This window comes from Silurus meridionalis, chromosome 14 (genome assembly GCF_014805685.1).
Source record: "Silurus meridionalis isolate SWU-2019-XX chromosome 14, ASM1480568v1, whole genome shotgun sequence".
NCBI lineage: Eukaryota > Metazoa > Chordata > Actinopteri > Siluriformes > Siluridae > Silurus > Silurus meridionalis.
In genome coordinates, this window is record NC_060897.1 from 8050179 (window position 1) to 8068391 (window position 18213).

The 18213-nt window shown below is 35.5% G+C and overlaps 1 protein-coding gene across 3 annotated transcripts; it reads right to left on the reverse strand.

Moving 5' to 3' along the window:
• Positions 1–5802: 5802 nt before the first annotated feature.
• Positions 5803–16282, reverse strand: selenow2a (selenoprotein W, 2a). 3 transcript variants are annotated; one of them, XR_006927895.1, is made up of 4 exons: positions 7960–8118; positions 7615–7712; positions 6591–6667; positions 5803–6257 (listed from the first exon to the last, which is right to left on the reverse strand). XR_006927895.1 is itself a non-coding variant. In XM_046866696.1 (4 exons), exons 1-4 carry the CDS (start codon positions 16155–16157, stop codon positions 6177–6179), a joined length of 285 nt encoding a protein of 94 aa, XP_046722652.1. In that variant the 5' UTR covers positions 16158–16282; the 3' UTR covers positions 5803–6176. The 3 variants fall into 3 exon arrangements, 2 of the variants coding, with proteins under 2 accessions (XP_046722652.1, XP_046722651.1); XM_046866696.1 differs by lacking the exons at positions 7615–7712; positions 7960–8118 and adding exons at positions 12448–12545; positions 16129–16282; XM_046866695.1 differs by lacking the exons at positions 5803–6257; positions 6591–6667; positions 7615–7712; positions 7960–8118 and adding exons at positions 10404–11659; positions 12280–12356; positions 12448–12545; positions 16129–16282.
• Positions 16283–18213: the final 1931 nt, after the last annotated feature.

An 18213-nucleotide genomic window follows, 5' to 3' on the forward strand; every position in this document is an offset into this window, starting at 1 on the left:
ATTGCCAGCGAGGTGCCCAGGGTGGACAATCCACATTCTTTTGTTTGTCCATATGAGCTGATATGAGAGCTTATTCCTGCTTGCATCACACCTGTATCAGACAGGGGTGAACTGTTTATCTGATTCAGTATGGAATAGAAAAGAGTTTAAGTAAAGCCATGGATGTTTTGGTGACCTATGTTGTAGCAAAAGAAACTTAAATGTTATTCCTGAACAGTGAAATGTTTCCATGTTTATCTTGTAAACCCATTCTTTTTGGGATTATTTCAGCATAAAATTAGCATAATCAAACCAATTTATGAAACTCAGTGTCAGGATTAGTTTTGCCTTTTTTAGTATATTAAAGCAAAATTCTTGTAGGTCGTTAAACAAAGTGTGCTGTTAAAAGTAAAATAATTAACCTTATGTGGGGAGTGGGGAGTGGATGAAAATGTAGATGTTCTTTTGATTTAAATTGTAAAACACTTTTTCACAAAAAACATGGACATGAGAAGCAAAACCCCCAAAAATCATAAAAAACAACAACCCTGTAACAAATGATCACATACATGTGGCCAAGCCATGTGAGGGTGCAGTGGCTGATGGGTGTTGAAGACCAAGTTTTATCTCGTTTTTAATTTCTCTTAGACCACAAAATTTACACAAACTATCATGGACAATAAATCAGTAAAATTTACAACTGGAAAGAAAACATATGAAAGGCAATAGTCTTAGCTTAAATAAATAATTAATAGTACAAATAATGCATGAGCACTAAGTGGTGATCTGGAATAGTTGTGCTTGTTGTGAAAGAGTCTCCAGGTGCTGTTGCTCACTGTTACTTTAGCTCAGCTAGCTGTGTGTTGGTGATCTGAACTGGGCTGATTTGTTGACCAGTTTCCCCTGAGCATGTTAGATGAATGCTAGCACAAAATTCCTCTGAGAGGACAACACCTCAAACTTTCTAACTGCTGCTCAAGTTACAGTACATCAGCATCAACAGAATCTGTATGTATGTATGTATGTATATACGTATGTTTGTACAGTGAGGCAAATAAGTATTTGATATCCTTCACTCATTTCCTGTATTAATTGCACCAGTTTGAAATTGTTACCTGTATAAAATACACCTGTCCACACACTCAATCAATTCAATTCTAACCTCTCCATTATGGGCAAAACCAAAGTGCTGTCTAAGGACACTAGGGACAAAATTGTAGACCTGCACAAGGCTGGGATGGGCTACAGGACAATAAGTAAACAGCTTGGTGAGAAGGCAACAAATTGCAAAATATTGCAATTATTAGAAAATGGAATAAATTATGACTGATGACTGACAATCTCCCTTGGACTGGGGCGCCATGCATGATCTTGCCTTGTGGAGTATCAATTATCCTGAGGAATGTGAGGGATCAGCTTAAAACTACACTGAGGGACCTCGTCAATGACCTGAAGAGAACTGGGACCACAGTCTCAACGGTTACAATTAGTAACACATTTCACCGTTACTGTCATTCAGTGCACGCAAGGTCCCCCTGCTTAAGCCAGCACATCTCCAGGCCTGTCTGAAGTTTGCCACACATGGCAAACGTGGCGTTGATACGATGCTCAATTGGTTCTAATGGGCCCAAAGTGTGCCAAGAAAATATCCCCCACACCATTACACCACCACCACCAGCCTGAACCGTTGATACAAGGCAGGATGGATCCATGCTTTCATGTTATTGACACCAAATTCTGACCCTACCATCTGAATGTTGCAGCAGAAATCGAACCGCCGCTCACTGGATATTTTCTCTTTTTCTGACCATTCTCTGTAAACCCTAGAGATGGTTGTGTGTGTGAAAATCTCAGTAGATCAGCAGTTTCTGAAATACTAAGACCAGCCCGCCTGGCACCAACAACCATGCCACGTTCAAAGTCACTTAAATCACCTTTCTTTCCCATTCTGACACTCGGTTTGAATTGCAGCAGATAGTCTTGACCATGTCCACATGCCTAAATGCATTGAGTTGCTGCCATGTGATTGGCTGATTAGAAATTTGCGTTAACGAGCAGTTGGACAGGTGTACCTATTAAAGTGACCGGTGAGTGTGTGTGTGTATATATATATATATATATATATATATATATATATATATATATATATATAGAGAGAGAGAGAGAGAGAGAGAGAGAGAGAGAGAGAGAGAGAGAGAAAAGTATTGGGTTCTCCTTCTCCACTCTTACAGTGTTAAAGGCACACAATCGTATAGGATTTTCGCTATATTTGAATTTGGAGACCCGAAACTGTTCCAGCATGACAATTCTCCTGTATAAAAAGTCAGCTCTATGAGATATGGAGTGGAAGATCTTGTTAAACACATATTGGATTAATTGGTCAAGTACACTTTAAAATTTACCCATTTATCCAATAAGATTCAGTCCGTTTGTAGTGCTGAGCAAATGATTTCAATGGAATGTGAATAAGATATTGTGTTTTTAGTCAGACCACACATACAGACAAACATAAGTTTTTCATTTCACTACAAGGTTTTCTTCTTCTTCTTCTTCTTCTTCTTCTTCTTCTTCTTCTTTTGGCTTCTCCCATTAGGGGTCGCCACAGCGGATCATCCATTCACTACAAGTTGTATTCTGCATATATTTACAGTGAGGAAAATAAGTATTTGAACACCCTGCTATTTTGCAAGTTCTCCCACTTATAAATCTTAGAGGGGTCTGAAATTGTCATCGTAGGTGCATGTCCACTGTGAAAGACATAATCTAAAAAAAAAAATCCAGAAATCATAATATATGATTTTTTTACTATTTATTTGTATGATACAGCTGCAAATAAGTATTTGAACACCTGAGAAATTCAATGTTAATGTACAGTAGTTAATTTGGTACAGTAGTAAAGACTACTGTACCAAATATTAACATTGAATTTCTCAGGTGTTCAAATACTTATTTGCAGCTGTATCATACAAATAAATAGTAAAAAAAAATCATATATTGTGATTTCTGGATTTTAGATTATGTCTCACAGTGGACATGCACCTACGATGACAATTTCAGACCCCTCTAAGATTTATAAGTGGGAGAACTTGCAAAATAGCAGGGTGTTCAAATACTTATTTTCCTCACTGTATGTGTGATAAATAAATATCTTGAATCTTGAAGTTATACAGACAGCCTGTCAAAAGTAGCCAAAAACAAACAAGAATTGGACACTAAATAACTGGAATAAAGTTCTTTGGACTGATGAGCACAATCTTTACTAACAGAAGAACTTATGTAAGATGGAGAACAGGAGAGAAGATGTTAACAGACGGCATCACACCCACAGTCAAACAAGGAGGTGGAAGATTCATGGTTTAGGGATGTTTAGAAGCATGGAAGATTAAAGTCTTATTCAGGGTGAAAAGAATTTGAACCAACGTGGCCACCATTCCATGCTTCAACACCATCCAATTCTGTCTGGGCTGCAGGTCAAGTCAAGTCAAGTCAAGTTTATTTGTATAGCGCTTTTCACAACAGACATTGTCTCAAAGCAGCTTTACACAAATCAACAGTGATGGTGAATGGTGTGCATTTGTCCCTGATGAGCAAGCCGTGGCGACTGTGGCAAGGAAAAACTCCCTTAGATGTTATGAGGAAGAAACCTTGAGAGGAACCAGACTCAAAAGGGGAACCCATCCTCATCTGGGTGACATCAAGAGTTTGATCATAAATCTTTCAACAATACAGAACACTGGAGAGTGAGAACTAACATGATTACTGGAGTATAAGATTATAAGTAATGTTCTTTCTGCAGTCTTAAACAGTCTATATGGTTAGTAGCTCCGAGTTTTATAAGCTCAGCATTTGTGATCACCACAGATCCAGCATCAGCTTCTCCATGCCAGAGCCTTTAAACACTCCAGGAGGTCCAATGTCAAAACTCCACACATGTAGCGGGATCCAAATGGCACTGGTACGTCTCTAGATGGTTCAGGATGTTTGTGAGTTCGGCATCTACTTCTTTAAAGGTCCGTAATCATCACGAGGTGGGAGGTGACTGGAGCTGGAGCAACCTCAGGATGCCTCGGGATGGGGAGAGAAAGAGAAGCAGTGGAGAGGAATTAGCGTAGCTGCTGTTCATGATATTAACAGCACAAGTTGATAATGTGCATGTGATCAGATGTTCTGGAGCACAAGGTTATGATGTGATGTGTGTTATGTGTAGGCTTTGCTAAAAGATACGTTTTAATCTACACTTAAATTGGGTGAGTGTGTCTGAGCCCCGAACACCGTCAGGAAGACTATTCCAGAGTTTAGGAGCTAAATGTGAAAATGCTCTACCACCTTTAGTGGACTTTGCTATTCTAGGAACTACTAGAAGCCCAGAGTTTTGAGATCTCAGGGGCGTGGCGGATTGTAGCGTGTTAAAAGACTGGATAGATACACGGGAGCCAAACCATTTAGTGCTTTATAAGTGAGAAGTAATAGTTTGTAGTCTATTCGAAACTTAACAGGAAGCCAATGTAGGGACGATAAGATCGGGGTTATGTGATCATATTTTTTTGACCTTGTAAGAACTCTGGCTGCTGCATTCTGGACTAACTGAAGCTTGTTTATTAATGAAGCAGGACATCCACCTAGTAACGCGTTACAGTAGTCTATTCTGGAGGTCATAAACGCATGGACGAGCTTCTCTGCATCGGATATAGACAACATATTTCTTAGCTTAGAATATTGGAACCAACTCCACCATACCAACTCCACCATACAAGACAATGACCTGAAGCATATGTCCAAGCTCTGTATGCATCATTTGAAGACCAAACAGTCTGCTAGAGTGTTATCTGTCTCACTTATCTGTCTCACTTCCTTACTTTTTGCTCATTTGCACACTGCTCTTTGTAATGACAATAAAGTTGAATCTAATCTAATCTAATCTAATCTAATCTGTCATGGAATGATGGCAATCTGTCACTGGACCTAAATCACACTGAACTTCTCCGGTATGAAGTAGATCGCAAGGTCAGGAAGAAATTCCCAACTGCCAAAGGACACAAGGACAAAACAGCATGGCAAAATATTTCAGCATAATGTTGACTGCTCAGATGCCAAGAGTGTGTAAAGCTGTTTTTTATGCTAAGGGAAGATTTTTCAATTAAAATAAAGATTAAGATATGTGCATTTATATATTTGTTTGATCAAAGTAAATAATCATAGTATTAAATGATCTAGTTTGTTGTATATACATAAAAGGAACATGCATGTGTCTATCAAAAATGCTAAAAGACTCCAATCTTTTGACAGGCCCTATATGGATAATACATAAAAGTTCATATGTGCAAACAAAGGTAACATAATACTCATGTTTATAAGTAAAAGTTTATACTTTTTTAATTTAATTTAAACAGCTAGATGATTAGATGATGCTAGATGTTATGATGTTAGAGACATGCTGAGTCATTGTGCAGTGTACATATTTTCCAGTGTCCAGTGAGATTCGTTTTTCAACGTTCCTTTTCAGTCAGTTTCCCCCATTTGTTAGAATCAAATTAATTTATTACGAATAATATTTTAATTTGCCTAGGCACAAGGTGTAAGTGAAAAACAGTAATAAATTCAAATTAGAATAAAATTTGTGTGTGTGGTTTTGAAGTGAAAATGATGCCCTGATCGTGTGATCATGTTGCCTTGTGCACAAACAGAACTGGAGATTGTTCTAGAACACACACACACACACACACACACACACACACACACACACACACACACACACACACACACACACAGAGAGACACACACACCCCTACCTTGTTCAAAATTACATTCATAGACACATTCATTCTATTAACAACTCAGGGTTTTATTATTGCTTTATTATTACTTACATGTTGATAATAACTTTTCGAGAGGAAGCAAATTTAATGTAGGGTTAAATAAAGAAATTAAATCCTGCTGATCCCATCGCCCTGTCCCTCATTGTGTCTCTTCTTCTCGTTGCTCCTACAGTAAAGCAATTTGGAATGTAGGCTTCATACCACAACCTTGTAAAATTTCAGCTACAGTAATCATGTAAGTCCAAAAAAGCCCTGAGCACGAGCAGAGAAAAAAAGACACAAAGGGAACTGAAAATCTAAACAGCTGCAACGACATAAATCTTATGTAACATAGTGATGGCGTTACAGTAGCAGTGGGCAGGGTTGTTAAAATTCAGCAGTTTAGGAGATGACACATTCTTTAGACTTTCTGGTGAGTTTCTCGGGCTTGCCACTCTGAGCCTGGATAACAGCAGCCACCACCTGGAGTGTTGCAGAGAGGAAAAGTTATGAAAATCAATCAACTACACACAAAACAAAACAAAACAAAACAAAACAAAAAATATATATATATAATTAAAACAATGAATGAATAAATGTAAGCCTAGTTTTATTCTATCAATTGGGAAAAGACTTCTACAAATAATAACAAATTGCCATTAATCATTAACAAATCTTACTGGACAAAATAAATATATAAACTGAACAAACTTGTTAAAATTCAATGGCAAATGGCTTTAAATATCTTTAAAGTCTGTAAAGCATTGAGACAAAGAAGAGACACTGCAATATATTCTGCCTTTCAGTCACACTTACATCCTCATCAAAAGGAAATCCTCCCGTCTCTAACTTGGAGAACACAAGATGGCCGTTGATTTCAACCTCGAAGCATGCTGGACAGACAGAAACAAAGTTATGCTTCGACTCAGATCCATTCAATATTAAAATTTATCAGCAGTGATTCTACTGAACCATTAATGATCTTTCTGTCAGCACAAAACAATTCTATTTTCAACGTCAGATCAATGTTTTTCATGCACTACAGTAGAATTATAGGTTGAATGTAATGAATATCATGTATCATGTCATATGTGATTTATAAACAATACTAAATCTGATACATATGAAACTGTTTGTCACTGATTTCCATAAGCATATTTTCCCATATGTATTAGACATACGTTATATTGTTTTGTTTTAAATATGTTATTTATTACAGAGCGACACTATATGGTCAAAATGATGTGCACACAAGACTATCACATTCATTCATCTTCTTATCTCAGATTGTTGGCACAAAGTTAGAAGCACACAATCTTGCACAATGTCATCTGGTTACCTGAGGATGGCGTAAAAGTGCTCAAGGTTCATACACAGACCTGAACTTAACTTCACTCAACAATATTTTTGGGGAATTTCTGATCTGAGTAATGCACTATAATCCTTATAATGCACTATAATGACAGCCATGCTTCAAAATGTATTGGAAAGTTATCATAAAAGTTATTATAAGAGCAAAGGCAATACATGTGGCGTAGGATGGTTAAAAAGCCCATATCGAGTGGATTTAGTCTATAGGTGCCACTGCTTTGCTGTTCAAAATAATGAGATTTATTACATTATACTGTACAATAATGTACAATATATATATATATATATATATATATATATATATATATATATATATATATATATATATAACATTTTAATATTATAGTATAATATAATGTCATTACTATTATTATTGTTATTACTACTACTATCATCATCATCATCATCATCATTATTGTTAATAATACATTATAATGAGATTTTTAATTGTTAGTAAAGAGTGACTTACATCTCCTCCCTACAGTCCCGGTCACTACTGCGTCCGGAACCTTGGATAGGATAGTGCGCTTCAGGCTGTCGAAGCGCCGGTCGTAGCCTCAGCTACCGCTGCAGGACACACACGCACACACACACACGCACACACACACACATACCATAAATCAGAACAATTATAACTAAATCTGTCAGATAATAAAAAAATCTTTCCTTCGTACCGCACAGTTTTATTTTACTCCAGTAAATCTGGTCCCTATAATCACATCTGCGCCCTACTGCGAGTTTAAACGCTGTATCGAGTTTATATGTACAAAATGAATATGAATAAGAAATAAAGGATAAATTGGATGAACTTTACCAGTATTCTACTTTTACAGTCACCACCATTGTGTTCCTTTTCAGTCTTTCTGCTCTTCTCTCTCAGATTGAACTCTCAGCTGCTTCCTGATCTCTAATGACTGAGCTGCTGCTCTCCACACGCTTTTGTTCCTGCTCAAGTATCCTGCGTCACTCAGGTGAACTGAAGCATGTACACACCCAGGAAGCACACACACACACACACACACACGTATATATATTAGCATACAGTGCGTCTTACTTGGTTTACTGACATTACTAACACTTCAATACTTACTAAACTTTACCACTCACTGGTTTATCCAACCATTAGGCTAGTTATATATTAAATGTGAAGTTGAATAAGTGTGTATCTTATGTGAAGTTTGTAAGGTATAAATGACATAAAATACTTTAAGGAAAAAATAATTGGGGGGTTGTTTTACTGGACCATACCCAAAAGCTAATTATTGTCTAACAGAACATCCTTATTGTCTTATTCCTCTTATACCACAACATCATTTACTGATAAAGTTAAGACAAAAAAAAAGAAACAAAAAAATCAAGCCACACATTACCTTCTTAGGGTTTTTTTTTTTTTTTTTTTATTATGCCTCATTTATGCAAAAATGGAGTCAGAGCATTTGAAGAAATTGTGATATGTTGGTTGTTTCTAAATGCTTCTATATACACACACATTTATGCCAACAGAAGTATATCCCTGCATAGAGAAATGTAAATGCTCTTCTGTTACATTTGTTCTGACAAAACTCTGTTTCTACATCTCAGGGATCTTCAATTTGGGGACGAGGATGATTGTGACATGTTATTCATAGCAATTGCAGTTTACCTCACAGACAGCAAGTTGAGAAAAAAATACTTTGCTGCAATAGTCCATAACAAGATTGTGTGTAATAAAATAACAAAAAACAAAAAGCCCCCAGGAAATTCAAATGAAAATTTAAGCATGTGGTCAATATATATCACAATTTTTAGAAGCAGAGTCGAAAAGAGACATTATACATTGTCACACGATTTAACTCGGTGTAGGAGTATGACACAAGGTGGGCAGCTTTTGGTGATCTTCTCCACTGGTTTGCAATCATGGGCTTTCTGTATGGCCTCCATGACCTAGAGGAAAAAAAACAACAACCAAAAAAAAAAAAATTTAACAAAAAAACTCTAATTGAAAAGAACAAGATACATTTGATATAACTTCGCAAAGTTTTATATTAATGCACTTATACTGTATTATTTTATTCTATGGTAACAATTTACACAGGGATTTGCAATTAGAAAATGGAAGCATTCAGTCAATATGTAGAACAATTTTCCCCAAATTTTATCTATATACATATATTTAGTTAAGGACTAAAGGAGCGAACAATGAAGTACTGTAATCTGATTTCATTTAGTCTGTTTCAAAATTGAAGCCATTTTTTTGCTCCTAAAATTACATATATCACTAAAAGATTAAAAGGTCACACTCACAAATGATTGCAGCACCTGGTATTTCCAGGCATCCATGTAGTATCCAAGCCTGTCCCCACTTAGCTTCTAATATCAGACAAGATTGAAATTGGTGATAGGGGTTTATTTAAATAGTCTAATCAGCGGGTTAAATCCCATTAGTTTGTTAGTATCTGATACTTATTGAAGTTTCACTAACATAACCTTTTTATTTCTATACTTTTTTCTATTATAGACTGTAAGAATTAAGCCTGGAGTACTTGGGCTGGAGATCGGACAACTACTACAAACATCATAGTCCATGGAGTCTCCTGTCTGACCTCATCAGACAACCTGTCCATCACCACTGCAAACAGGAAAGGGCTCAGAGCCGATCCTTGATGCAGTCCAACCTCCACCTTGAACCAGTCTGTCATTCCTACTGCACACATCACTGCTGTCACACTGTCCTCATACATGTCCTGCACACATGTCCTGCACTATCCTCATAAACTTCTGACACACCTGACTTCCTCATACAATACCACAACTCCTCTCTCGGCCCCCCGTCTTACGCTTTCTCTAAATCCACAAACACACAATGCAGCTTCTTCTGACCTTCTCTATACTTCTCCATCAACATTCTCAAAGCAAATAATGCATCTGTGGTGCTCTTTCCCGGCATAAAACCATACTGTTGTTCACAGATGGTCACCTCTTCTCTCAGCCTGGCTTCCACTACTCTTTTCAATAACTTCATGGTGTGACTGGTAAACTTAATTCCCCTGTAGTTACTGCAGGTCTGCACATCTCCCTTGTTCTTAAAGATCGTTACCAGCACACTCCTTCTCGATTCCTCAGGCATAAAGAGTTATGGAAGTTAATAAGAGTAATTTAGGAAGAAAGTGCAGTTTTGGTTATGGTTTTTCCCCCAAAGGGCCTCTTTTTCCACCACTTCACTATCACTAGATAGCTGTGTCAAATAGAAGCTGGAAAAAAAAAGACAAAATGCTTTCACAACTTTCATTTTTTTTTTATTCAAGAATGTAGCAGGTTATGACAGTTGAAACTTTTAAAGAAACAAAATGAATTGAGAATCATGGTGGGGAGAAACAGACATTTCTGAGGCAAAATGACTGGCTAGAAAGGATCATCTGGGCTAGAGAATGAGGTGGTAAAAATAAAGACAACCTGTGCTTAATCTGCTTCAAAGTTAGACATTAACATTAGTTGCTCTTGGATGTTGCAGTGCAATCAGAGACAACAATAATGACCAATGCAACGTCAAACGCAACAGCAGATCTCGAACGCAATGACATTACCACGTATGGTTCTGTTTGACAGCTGGTATGGTGATGAAACAGGTCTAACAAGAACTACGTTCGCATGCAAACTCTGTCCCTGCTAAGAAAGTCCTAACTTTTTCATTGTAATATTAAGCATTACCAGAAATAAAGTCCACATAAGCAGCAAAGTGGTTTTGTTTGACCAGGAACTTGCCTAGAAACATTACGAAAAAGACATTTCAACATCGGTAGCCAGTTTCTGCACAGGAAATGGATTTTATTCTTTACAAAACAACAGTGTGTGATTTGTTAACCATTAACAAAGTCCTATATGCATACTTTTATTTCTGATCTCAAATGTAATTATTACTTTAGCAGTGGCATTAATGTGCACTTTTTTTATATTATCATCTAAATAGTAGTATTTAAATTAAGAAATAAATTTAAATAAAAAATAAATTACAATATTAAAGTCTGATTTTAGTACAGTAATGTGACATGTTGAAGTGTATTTCCAGTCTCCTTTAACTGAGACATACAACAGTTATTTAAAAAACAAAACAAAAAGAAAAACACAAAAGAAAACCCCCTGCTAAGTGCTAGATTCTGTTATAAATAGTTAGAAAGTTTTTTTTTTTTTTTTTTTTTGACATACAGATATCTGATCTTTAATTCCTGCTTGCATGCTTGGATGTCTCTAGTTGATCTCTGCTCCATTTTTGACAGTGACTGGACTAAGAGCATCATAATGTAGCCTTTAGTTTTTAACTACACTAATCATTTATGTCCAAAAACACCTCGCTAGAAGCAGAGACAAAAAGAGACATATAAGGATCCATTATACATCGTCACATGATTTAACTCATTGCTTTGTTTCTGAGGTAATGAAAAGCGTAGTAGGAGTTAGAGAATGACACAAGGTGGGCGGCTCTTGGTGATCTTCTCCACTGGTTTGCCATCGTAGGCTTTCTGGATGGTCTCCATGACCTATATTATATATATATAAAATTAGACAAAAAAAGGATTATTTTTTATATAACAAAGATTTATATTAACTCAATTATACTGTATTATTTCTTCAATAGTAACAATTCACAGGGACTAGCAATTGTTCCTTTTGTGTGTGTGTGTGTGTGTGTGTGTGTGTGTGTGTATGTATATATATATATATATATATATATATATATATATATATATATATATATATATATATATATATATAGTGTCATGAAGCTGTAAAACTATAAATGGACAAATGTATGATGAGTTTTAAAAGGAATAAAACCATTGTGGTTTAAGAAGAAGAACTTCATGTTGTGCCACATCCAAGCAACCAGTCTATGATGATGTTTGTATAATTGCACAACCCATGTTTTTTCCCCCACATACATGGGTTTGTTTTGGGGGGGAGGGGGGATACACGATATATAATAGTCTTAAGCAAACAGTCATTTAATTAGTCGGCCTGTTGTTTACACACATATTGCTCCCAGCAGTGTATTGTATTTTACATGATTAATAAATCAACAATAATCAAATTGAATTAAATGATTGTTTGAGTTGTGCTTATACACAACGCAGCTCAACAAATGTCACTATATACTCACATCGTCTTCATAAGGAAAACCACTGGTTTCTAGCTTTGAGAAAATCAGCTGTCCGTTGATTTCAATCTCGAAGCTCCCTGAAAAGGTGAAAAAGTTGATTCAGCCAAAAGGACTTGAAACGTTCGTCTTTTTAACAGAGACGTTCGGTGTCATTCTGCAGTAACGTACCTTGTCTGCCGACGAAGCCGGACACCTCCGCATCAGGAAACTCAGCAATGACGACTCGCTTGAGCTCCTGATAGCGGGGCTCGTAGCCTCATCCGCCACTGGAGGAAGAGAAAGGAGAAGGAAAATCAGACAATCTTGAGAGCAACCACAGAATCGATCACATCTACAAGAAAATACTATATTTAAAAAAAAAATCATAGATATCATTAGTCTGTCATAATAAAGTGAGTTTAATTCATAATTTCACTGCACATTGCTCATATCTTAATACTCAACACTGCATATAATTATCAGTGCAAAGAGAACTGGAAACAAGTTGCATCCAGCTATACTTCATATTTCTAGGTTTTCATTGTCAATTGCTTGACAAGTGTGAGTGTTACATAAAGCACTTAATTTAGCACTTACCAAGTTTGCTTTATAAAAATCAAGAGTTGTAGTCTGATTTATATTAAGTACTTTTGTACGTCACTCTGGACAAGGGCGTCTGCGAAATCCCGCAAATGTAAATATAAAAAACTCAGAGCATGTCTTTCCTTGGGAACCCTTTTCCTTATAAAACCTACATCAAATTTTTTTCATCATCAAATCACCACACTACACCCTCCATAATCCAATATATTTTGTGTTCATTTAATGTTATGCCTGTTCAAACTAACAAAACCCCTGCATAAATCAGCCTAAAACTGTCTATTATTAAGACACTTTGTGTATTCATCCCTTTAAATACCTTCTTCTCTACCGGGTATTGTTTTTGTTTGTGCTAGCACGGTTGACAAAAAAATTTGCCGAGTCATCGGGGAACATGATGTTTATTAGCCGTGATGCTGAGTTGGGAGTGCCTGCACAATGGCTGCATGCCTCTCACACTGAAAATCGCTTGATCTTCATTGTAATGCTGCTTGTTGTCATCTATGTAGCCAAGCTGGTTGTGCTTGATTGTCAAGACGACACAAGAGCGTCTCATGTAAACACTACTGATGCTAGGGGCTCATGTGAAAACTATAAAGAGATCGCTTCTATAACCATCCCTTTAAACACTGTATTTTATAACCCTGTAGTTTCTTTTTACACTTTCACGCTGATGTTCTCTCCAAAAATAGACTTGCTGTCAATCGATTTAAACGCCGTGTATGACCGATACAAACCCAGGAGAGTGATAGTTATTACGTGCTTCCACAGAATCATTTTTACTGCTGCTGCTCCATCGTAACATGGATACCCTGATAAACAACACTATCCACTCTCTTCCTTCAACATGTACGATACCCATGAGAGACTGGGCCATATTAATGATATACTAGTGCAACTCCTCCCCATAACAATAATTTGGTCAAACCGCCATATAATCTCTTTGGATGCATGTTTATGTGTTGATTTTATACTTTCTTCTTAATTTCCAACCATTTAAAAAACTATATGCACAAGTCTTTTTTTTTTCTTTCATTTCCACAAACATTTTCATTTGTTTTCCCCCCAGGGTTAGATTATAAACCCTCTTTATACTGGTGTAGTACTTTTTTGGATCAATGTTTGTCTTTGCACAGATCTCGAGAGTGTAAACTGATGTGAGTTGTGGCTAAAAAGGGTTCGAATGTGACTTATCATATCGTCCCCCAGCCACCCAAACAACAATACAGTGTAATGATATAGTTTGATATTTCATTATACATGTGTGGGTTCCTCTGGGTTCGAACTCATGCTCTCTGGATGCATAGGCCAAATGCTTTCTCTGTTGTGCTACATGATCTTTGTTCAGGAAATGATGAAATATAAAGATAGGATATACAGTATAATACCTGGGGCTATTACTATAGATACTTTAACAGAATAAGGAATACAGGGTTAACGTTCAAGACATGGAAACAGACTTGGTCAGGATTGAAATCCCAGATGTTTTCCAATAATTATTACACCTGATCAGGTTAGAAAGAATCTCCTCTACCTACCCAGGTCAAAAATGTATTCTCTCATCTTTCTGCCTAGGCAAGAAATCTCATTTACATGCCGAGGTGTAAAAAAAACAAAACAAAAAAAAAAAAAAAAAACACAATTCGATTCGGTTCTATTTGTATACAGCTTTCAATAATGGACACTGTCCCAAAGCATCTTTACAGAGATAAACACGTTATGAAAAAACAAAGTTATTTGCTAGTGCTTATAAGTTTATCCCTGTGGTGACTGTGCAAGGAAAAACTCCCCGAGATGGAAACAGGAAAAAACCTTGAGAGGAACCAGACTCTAAAGGAAAACCATCCTTATCTGGGTGCCAGAATGTTCATTCATTATAGTTTTATCATTTTTGAGGTGTTCAGTGATTGATGCTTAAACAAAGAACCAGCCATGCAAACTGCATTTCTAAGCCATTAATTACTGTTAATATTAATTACAGTCAAAATCCATCTTCATAGTTCTAATAATAGATACAACTTTATTTTAATTGCACAGTACAGCAACGAACTGCAGTTTTAGCATCTACGAGAAGTGTAAATAGTAGCAATTGTGCAAATTGACATTATGGCAGTGAAAGATGTGCAGACGCTGTTGTGAAGGTCCAAACAGCTGAATAATCACGTACACTAAATATATGTACACGTATATGTGAAATATTAGTCAGGATGTACAGTATGTAAGGTATATATAGATACAATAAATCAGCTACTAGCCCACGTAAAAATAAATAAATTAAAAATTAAAAATATATAAATAGTTTTACTTGTATAGAGCTTTGAGCAAAGCACACTATCCCAAAGCAGTTTTAAAGCTATAAATAGGTTATAAAATATTGATTTTTATTACTGCCTATAAGTGTATCCCTAATGAGCGAACCACTGGCAAGGAAAAGCTCCCTGAGATGATCTGAAGAAAAAAACCTTGAGAAGTAGCAGACTCTAAAGAAAATCCGTCCACATCTGGGTGACACCAAATGTCCACTACTGTCTAATGTCCATTCATTATATCATGTTTTACTATTGTTGAGATGGACTTCATACACACAGAAGTCATTGTAAGACAGTGTAGCAGATTGTTTAGAATAATTACAGACCAAATCCAACTTCCACATAGTTCTAAAAAAATAATCTAATCCACCTGCCCAAGTCAAAAAATAATGTCATGTAAATCAGGTGCAGAAGGAACACATACCATGGCATTTTCCTGTCAGTGTCAAACCAGGAATCAGACAATGATTCACATTCACACTCACGAGCAAACCGCATTCAATGAAACCGTATCAGTTAACATGTAAACACAATCTTTAGTACTCGGTTATACTGATGGTTTTATCACTAAATCTTTCCCAGTTGGACTTGTAATTAAACCAATGCAATATAAACAAACTGGAGCAGCTAAAATGAGCTAGTAACGAGACATCATCTGAATTTACTGAGTCATCACAACAAATAAAAGCACCAGAATATCCGCTAGATTTTATATATATATATATATATATATATATATATATATATATATATATATATATATAATTAAAATAGAACAATATACTGGTGTGCTTAGCCTATGTAGCAACTGCTATACTGCTAATCTGCTATACTACATACTGCTACACAATGGGACTGTGGTTAGCGGACTAGCAGGCCTGATTAACATTCCTCTACAACATTTCTTTTATTTATAGGGAAAATAGTATTTTCTATAATAATAAACATTTGCAAATCTTACCAAAATTCTACTCGGATCTCTACCCCCATCACCGCACTTCGAAAATAGATGTAAGGTTCACTTCTTGTTTTAGCATGAAGCGCTTTTGAATTTTATTAGAGGCGGTATGTCAAATGACTCGTATTTTTTTTATAATAGTGCACTACTGAAGGTGCACAGGCAATTATTTTTTATACCCTAAGTAGTGAACTTATGTGGATAATGGCGAGCGATTTGAGACGCAAGCACACAAAAGAGAACATCTAGCGCCCCCTATGGATTTGGAGAAATGTTTACAGTGTCCAACTCGTTCTAGAACATTTTGCATGCTTGCATAGTTATTTTCTGTTCCTTACTTTCTTTATTTCTTTTTTTTTTTATTTTGAACATTTTATCTCATATATTTTTTTTGTTTCTTACTTTCTTTTTTTCATTTTTAAACATTTTATTTCCTCCACAATTTTATTTCTTTTTCCCTCCACAATTTCTTTCTTTCTTTCTTTCTTTCTTTCTTTCTTTCTTTCTTTCTTTCTTTCTTTCTTTCTTTCTTTCTTTCTTTCTTTCAACAGAAACTTGTTTAAAATAATGCATTTTACTCCCCTACAAAATGATCAGCAGTCTTCTAATTTATACAGAAAATAAAGGATGATTCTCTTCTTGTTTTTCTCTTTCTTTTTTCTTTTACTGCTTTGTTGTTCCAGTGACTTAATTTTTGTATTCATGTGTTTGGCTCTCTTTGGATTCATAGCTTTGTTAATAGCTCTAGCCTGTTGACCCCCTTTTTTTTTTTTTTACAGCTTGAAATATTTTTATCAGTCACACCCCATCAGGAGTCCCTGAATCTTGGTACACTCAGCAAACATGCTGAAATGGTGTGCAGAACCATTAGTTTTGGTCTAATTTGACCACAACACGTAATAAAAACTGTATGCAAGATTTGGAGTCGATCATAAGAACACTTAAGGCAGGAAAGATCAGTCTTGGGGAGAACATGTAAAACTTCACACAGACAGTAACACAAGCTTAGGACTGAACCAGAGACCCTAGAGCCACGAGATGACCACTTATTATTATTATTATTATTATTATTATTATTATTATTATTATTATTATTATTGTCAGTAGTAGTATTAATGAATACAAATCTTGTAATATAAGATAAACATTTATTATAAATGTAATAATAAACAATGTGATCTATTTTATTTGACTTTTTAAAACATTTTTTTAAATAAATAATACATTTAGATTTACTTCTCCTGAGCAATTCCAGATGAATTGAATAATATTTAGTTAATCCTAAGTAGTAAGTATTAAGTATTAAGTAATAAGTATTAAAAGTATAAAAATATTTTTATAATGCAAGTATAAATATTTTAAATATTTTATATAAGCTATATAATTATATTAATTATGCAATTTATGTTTATGTTATGTTATGTTTAAATTTAAATTATTTGTTAAGCAATAAATTAATAATATATACATTCAGGAATTGATTATTCAACAATAAACTGCTAAATATTTATGTAATTCATTACATAAGGTTACTATCATTATGTATTATATATATATATATATATATATTTTTTTTTATTAAAAAAAAAAAAAGCACTCACACCTTTTTAAACAGAAATATTGAGCCACATGGTGGCAGCAACCCACAGCTAATGTCTCATGCAGCTACTTGATCTTACCAAACAAGCCTGGCTCTTCATTGCACTGAGCACTGTAATATGTCCTCAAAGGTTCTCATGACTTTAGAGACTAAATAATATTACATCGCTTCCTATTAACTAGGTCATTGTTTACTTTAGCACACAGAAATGAAACCTTCATTACACATGTACTTGGTATCTGACCTAATGATCTGCTCCAGCCCTGGAATGCTGGTCTAATGAAAACCATTTACTGCAAAGCTGAGCAGTTTTTGGTCTGCAGAATAAATGAAGACTGTGGGAATTAACTGATTAAGGTCTAGCTTTAATCTTAAAGTAACCCAAGATCACATTTTCTAAAAAAGCCTGAACATGGGGTGGCGCCTTCTTATATAGCCTAAACTGAACCTCCAGGATAGAGTTTAATGTGGTTTTTTATATTAACAGC